This window comes from Citrus clementina, unplaced genomic scaffold (genome assembly GCF_000493195.1).
Source record: "Citrus clementina cultivar Clemenules unplaced genomic scaffold, Citrus_clementina_v1.0 scaffold_1, whole genome shotgun sequence".
Classification (NCBI taxonomy): domain Eukaryota; kingdom Viridiplantae; phylum Streptophyta; class Magnoliopsida; order Sapindales; family Rutaceae; genus Citrus; species Citrus x clementina.
In genome coordinates, this window is record NW_006263303.1 from 13,080,756 (window position 1) to 13,087,899 (window position 7,144).

Sequence of the window (7,144 nt, forward strand, 5' to 3'; positions counted from 1 at the left end):
CACCATCAATAAATGTTATAAACCATCTTTTTCCAAAATTGGTTAATGTCCTAGATGGACCCCACACATCATTATGAATAAGGATAAAAGGCTTGGATGCTTTATATGGTTGAATAGGAAAAGATGCACGATGGTGTTTAGCTAATTGACAAATATCGCATTGAAAAGACAATAGAAGTTTATTACAAAACAAGTTTGGAAACAAATACTTTAAATATAAAAAGCTAGGATGGCCTAACCTATGGTGCTATAACATTATTTTATCATTAGTAGAACTAAAGCATACTCCGAGATTTGAAATTTTCTGTTGTTGACACATAGAGTACCCATCATCAAAGTAATTGAGACTGCCATACTCTCTAGCATTGCCAATCATCCTCCCCGTATCCAGTTCCTGAAATTCACAACAATTTGGAAGAAATTTAGCACAACACTTTAAATCACAAGTTATTTTACTTGCAGATAAAGATTACAAGAGAGATTTGGAACATGAAGGACATCGTGAAGAACGAGAGTATGAGAGATAACAATTGACCCTTTCCCAGAAATTACCGAGAGGGAGCCATCAGCAATCTTCATTTTTTTATTGCCTGCACAAGGACTATAGAAAGAAAACAATTTAGAGCATCCAGTCATATGATCGGTGGCACCTGAATCTATTATCCATGGACAAAGAGGAATAGTGGAGACATTAAAGACAGCAGATTGAAGATAATTACCTTTCTGGGCTAAGGAACAAGAAGAAGATACTGGATTAGTCACTTGTGCGGACTGAAAAAGTTTATACAGTTGTTCTAACTGTTCCTTACTGAATGAAGGTGTCGTAGCTGTAGTTGTAGTGTTTCCATTCTCCTCAGTGGCTGAGTGGAAGGCCTTTGAGTCACGGTTTGATTGACTAAAATTGCGTGGCTTCCAATCTATCGTGCCTGGGATAAGGAATTATTGTGATTAGTCCCTGTCATTAAGGCTGAAACTTCTGGAGCAGATACGGTTTTTTCTCCTAACATCACTTTGCATCGACCTTCCTCTCGTTGTACTTCTGAAAATACTTCCCAGATTGACGGCAAAGGAATTCTGCGAAGAATCCGCCCTCACACTTCATCAAGGCTCTTATTCAAACCTGCCAAAAATTCATAAACAGGATCATCTTCAATTCATTTTAAATAACGAACACTATCTGTCATACAGGCCTAATCATCTTCATAGCAGAGATCAAGCTCCTGCCATAAGGCCTTCATCTCGTTGTAATACTCAAAAACAGCACGATCACCTTGCCTAGTCTGCCATAGTCTTCTTTTCAATTCGAAAATCTGTGATGAATTTTTTGGATCAGAATACGTTTCTCGGACCGCATCCCATACATCCTTTGCGGTGGGAAGAAACAAATACGTCTTCCCAATTGAAACCTCCATGGAATTGATCAACCAAGACATAACTAGGGAATTTTCCGACTCCCAAGTCTTCCATGTTGGATAAGTTTTTTCCGGCTCCTTCGTCTCACCGGTGATGTAGCCAAGTCTAATAGTTTTTTTCAGCTCCTTCGTCTCACCGGTGATGTAGCCAAGTCTAACCTTGCCATCGACCACCAACTTAATGGATTGCGCCCATTCTAGATAGTTCTTACTGTTCAATTTGTGACCGGTTAATTGCATGGGAAAACTCTCACTTCTGTTCAAGTTTCAAGATCCCAATGGTAGAAACTCCCTTGTGCCAATTCCAATAGATATAGCAGTGGAATTGGTATCACCAATTATTGTAACCCCAGGCATGGTGTTTTGCACCATTACAACAAGACAATGAACATATCTGCATGGACTCAAGTCAGGCTTAATTTTGCCGTAGCTCTGATACCGTCTAAACAGAGGAGAATAATAAAATCTTTTCTTATTTTTTAAGTACCTATAACAGCCAGTACAATAGGGTTAATTTATAGGACTACACATTCCTAATTTAACTTCCTAATTTTTGGAAATATACAAATTAGTAATAGCTGTCTATACAAAGGTCAACAAATGAGACAACTAATCCTAGAAATCAAGAAGGTCAAATAATATAATCTTTCCATATTTTCTGCAATATGCATAACCAAATCTCTACTATAAATGAACGGAATGCTCAAGTTTCAACCCCCAATATTTTCCTTTTCCGGCCAACTTTTAAAATCACATGAATCATATGGATAATATAGTGAACTTAAAATATGGGAGTTCGGGTACTATGTAACACCCTAGGCAAATCCCACATTGACAAAGCACGAAAGAGATGCTTGGTTTATAAGAGGTGACCCACACCTTAATTGGTAAGATGTATTTTGGGATGTATGGGTTGCAAAGCCCAATAAAAAAACAGTGACGGGCTTTCAGCTGTTTTCTTTCGTAACCTTGGTAGTACTTTGCTAATCCTTTAATTAAGATCATCTTGTTTCTCCCTCTTATAATCCACATTCATCTAAATCTGAAAAGTCTCTCTTTTTCCACCCTTTGGTCTCGGTTAGCAGTTTATTCACATCAACAGAAAATGATTGGATGCAATAAGCACTATAATATTTGCAAAATGATTTCTACAGTAATTGCTCCTGCTTCCCCTGGTTGGAAGATATGTTTGAAGTTTTCTTTCAATTTATGTAGCATTTCCTTCCTCATTCTCTTGTCCAAAATGAATAAAAAGATGTATTAGCATCAACGTACCTGTAATGGATCCTTCATTACAAAATGAATATGAATATAGGTAGAACTTGATTACATATTAAAAGTTATTAAAGGATTGATCAAACTTCTGTTTTGTTTAACATGTAAAAGACAAATTCTATGCTTTCAAAATAAAGAAAAGGAGACAAATTCTATGTCTACAAAATGTTATATTAAAGTTCCATAATGTAGATTGACGACTTCATTACAGTTTCAGATGTTTATTAAGTACTCTGGACATTTCTAATCAAGGGGCATGGTTGACTACCCATGTATAAACTGAGGGCATAGCTAAAATAATCAGCAAACATCTGTTCTTTACCAGCATGATTACTACCCAATATAAAACTTATCTCAACCTTATAGATTTTGGTGTTTGGATTCGAAAACCATGCAACTCTATCCACAGTTATCTCTTAAGCTGTTCTAGTGCATTCAAATGTATGCGAAAGTATCTCTATACATGTTCTTAGTTGTTCCGTTAAAAGATTAGGAGTCATTATAGCATTTTGATTTATTTATTAATTTATGTCAATGAGGATCTTTTGATTCCACAGTTATCTCTTAAGCTGTTCTAGTGCATTCAAATGTATGCGAAAGTATCTCTATACATGTTCTTAGTTGTTCCGTTAAAAGATTAGGAGTCATTATAGCATTTTGATTTATTTATTAATTTATGTCAATGAGGATCTTTTGATTCTACCATAATCTTTCTGTCTTTGGATGCAAGACCCAATCTGGAAGTGCTTTATGATTTTCTGAAAAGTAGAGTGATGCAATTCTGTGATAAAATGGTTCTTCTCAGGAGAATTACTTCCACTTGTTCCCAAAAACAAAGGGATAATTGATTTTCAAACTTATATATTACTCTGTAGGTGAATCGATATTTCTTTTGTTTCTATCCTACATTTTGCCGTGTGCATTTCAGTTCAGAAAATTGATTAATCACATTCAGTTTTATTGGAATCTTAATTTCAGAAAAGTTGCAAATTATGTATTGTCTTCTTCCAGATTCATCCTAGTGCCTTAAAGGAAGGAGGACTCCCATTGGTTGCATGCTGTGTCTCAGCTGCTGAACATTCCAGTGTAAGTGGCATTTCATATGTTATCAGAAATTAGGATTTAGAACAATATTTAAATGAGCATAAGCATAGACTATGAATTTGGTAGTAATGTGAGTTATGTTATGCCAATTTGGCAATAATTGCAATTAGACTGATCTGAATATATCAAGCCAACACAGTTATCAGCTAATATTCAAGGCATTAGATTCTGATCTTCAATTGTATTAAATTATTTTGCAGCTAGCCACCTTTTTTTTGGTTTTGGGTTGGGGGGGGGGGGGTGTTGAATAAAAAACTTGATGCATGGAAGCTTCATTAAGTTTTTGGTAGGATGGATCTTTTTGAACTTACAATAATCGTGATTGGGAGCTTACTATGTTTTGAACCATGTGGAAAATTTTACATGGGCATTTGTCTTTCTCACTTTGCTGTCTCATTAATTGTAGGTGACATTGCCCACCCAGGGAAAAATGACTTAATTTTAAATCTGATATATTGTTGTATAGATTTTCTTAAACCTTTTGTAAGATAAATGTTAATATGAACGAACTTGTTTTCTTACTGCTTTTACATATTTGGTAAAGGAGTTAATATAACTGCACAGGTTCCCATCACTGTTCACTTTGACCATGGAACTTCAAAGCTAGAACTTATGGAAGCCATTGTTTTGGTGAGTTAGAGTTAGCTTCTTTTTTTTTTTTTTTTTAATCGTGTCATCTTGTGAGATCCATTTTCAGCTACAAAATGGTTAGCAGCATACTAGTTCTTATATAATGGAATGGTACTCATTTATGATAGTCAAATCCCAGGGATTTGATTCACTCATGGTAGATGGTTCACATCTTCCCTTCAAGGATAATATCTCACACACAAAGTACATATCTTTCTTGGCCCACTCAAAAGGTATGCTTGTGGAAGCTGAACTAGGAAGATTGTCTGGAACAGAGGATGGTTTGACTGTTGAAGATTATGAAGCAAAGCTGACTGATGTTAATCAGGTTATGTTGCACTCTAATTTGTCAAGAAATATTTTCCCAATACTTTTCATTGCCAGTATCATCACAATGAATATCACTATTTTCAGGCTGAAGAGTTCATTGATGAGACTGACATAGATGCTTTGGCTGTGTGCATCGGAAACGTACATGGAAAATACCCTTCAAGTGGCCCCAATCTTAAACTTGATTTGCTGAAGGTAAGTACACACGGGTCGTACATTTTCTGCTTCAACATAAGGCACTAAGATTGAGATCTCGCCAATAATGTTTATCCTTTAAAGGCAGACACTGTTTCATCTCGAACATTAAGGCACAATTCATTCTGTGTTGGTTTTATTGCATGTTTCACTGTTCAAAACTCTAAATACATTCAATGTGGGTGATAAATTATTAACTTACAACTAAATCATTGCACTGGTTCCATGCCAAACTGACTTCCCACATAAATGTTTTTGGAAATTTATTTTATTGAATGAGAAGTCCTGCACTGCAGCATGTAAACCTCTACAAAATTCATAGCTTCTCTCATAGTTTACATTCCTTACCTTCTTCAACAATCTAGTTGATGGATAAAGGCACTTGGAAAAGCAGAAATCACTTGGAAAAGCAGAAATTCTTATTCTTCCAATTTCAATAGCATGCAAGAATATTATGTGCATTCATTTCTTTGGAAACTAGATGTAGATGGATATCATCATTCAGTCAACCCTAGCTTTATCCTAATCATCTTGGTTTCTTCAACAATCTAGTTGATGGATAAAGGCACTTGGAAAAGCAGAAATCACTTGGAAAAGCAGAAATTCTTATTCTTCCAATTTCAATAGCATGCAAGAATATTATGTGCATTCATTTCTTTGGAAACTAGATGTAGATGGATATCATCATTCAGTCAACCCTAGCTTTATCCTAATCATCTTGGTTTATTTAGGACCTGCATGCCTTGAGCTCAAAGAAAGGTGTTTTACTGGTGCTTCATGGAGCTTCTGGGTTGTCTGCGGAACTAATAAAGGTAAATCTATTCATCTTGAGATTATTGTTGTTGGTTTTTAAAGAAAATGAATGCCTGCGTGTATTGTATGCATTTTTCTTTTCTTTTTATTTTCTGGGGCACTCAATTAAAAACATAAATTATAAATTGGCATTGTTATATTTATTCAAGGATTACATGATCAATCTTATTGAATTGACATGAATAGGGATGTATTGAGAGAGGAGTGAGAAAATTCAATGTAAATACAGAGGTGCGGAAGGCTTACATGGACTCACTCAGCAGGCCCAAGAGTGATCTGATCCATCTTATGGCATCTGCAAAAGAAGCCATGAAAGCTGTTGTTGCTGAAAAGATGCGTCTGTTTGGTTCTTCTGGGAAAGCATGAAGATTCGTGCATATGATGAGAAATAAGGATACAAAAACAAACCCAAGTATGTAATGCTTCTTGTTTCCGAGAATAATGTAAAATGAACTTTTCCGTTTCATTCTCTTGCGCTTACCTCAAAAAAAAAAAAAAAGGAAAAAAAATTTAAAAAAAAGGAGGCAATTTCATTGTTGAATAATGCACATTCAATATGTTGGGATTTCATTGTTTCTTTCATTACGCTGGAATTGCAATTTTATAACCAGATTTGCATATTGGAGATGATGCATGTTCATTTGTTGGGAATTCATTTCTTTTGCTCGCTTGATCTTATTGATAATGTATAACCAACCTCACCTTAATACCTCATGCATATCAAACAAAACTAAAGTAAGCATGTAAATTAAGTGGGAAGAGCAGGATAGAATTATTGTTCGAAGTGGAGTACAAGTTACAAGTTAGAAGCTACATGCATGCAATTAATTCTAACGAAGCAACTTGTTATAGTTTTCAGCATTGACTCGAGTCCAATTCTTGTTACATTCAGAATTTTTTCCTGCAGCGTCCTGCAGTTTTTCCTTGAGACGAATGAATATGAAAGGCAATACAAGCAATGGGTTCGTCATTGTGCAATTTGTCCATTACCACTAGGCCTTCCTTACCATAAATTCGTTCGATATACCTTAAATTCGACGCACTTAAATGTGATTCAACTTTGAAAGAATTTTTCTACAAACTGATTCCCTTGTCATTGATTCCTTTCAACCTCTCAACGTTCTCAAAAGCTGAACTGAAAGAGTTGTCAAACTGGGAAGTGTTCATCTCCGCATTCATTTTTTCAGGCTTCTTGGTACGGATTAATTTGAAGACGCTGCTGTTTGAATGGAGCTGGATGCACACAAACCCATTGATTATTCAAAATTTGGTCTCAAAAGCTGAACTGAAAGAGTTGTCAAACTGGAAGTGTTCATCTCCGCATTCATTTTTTGGGCTTCTTGGTACGGATTAATTTGAAGACGCTGCCGTTTGAATGGAGCTGG

The 7,144-nt window shown here is 35.7% G+C and overlaps 1 protein-coding gene across 9 annotated transcripts in view; it reads left to right on the forward strand.

The window, feature by feature from the left end:
* LOC18056049 overlaps positions 1–6,410 on the forward strand; it is a 55,005-nt gene extending 48,595 nt beyond the window's left edge. For 6 of the 9 annotated variants that reach the window (XM_024177698.1, XM_024177700.1, XM_024177699.1 and 3 more), the window contains 6 exons: positions 3,699–3,773; positions 4,356–4,421; positions 4,561–4,749; positions 4,836–4,946; positions 5,678–5,758; positions 5,946–6,410. In XM_024177698.1, the coding sequence (XP_024033466.1) occupies positions 3,699–3,773; positions 4,356–4,421; positions 4,561–4,749; positions 4,836–4,946; positions 5,678–5,758; positions 5,946–6,125 (702 nt within the window). In that variant the 3' untranslated portion in view covers positions 6,126–6,410. Of the gene's footprint in view, positions 1–462; positions 3,679–3,698; positions 3,774–4,355; positions 4,422–4,560; positions 4,750–4,835; positions 4,947–5,677; positions 5,759–5,945 lie in introns of those variants that run through there. The other 3 variants (XR_002903944.1, XR_002903945.1, XM_024177703.1) reach the window with 3 other exon arrangements.
* Positions 6,411–7,144: the final 734 nt, after the last annotated feature.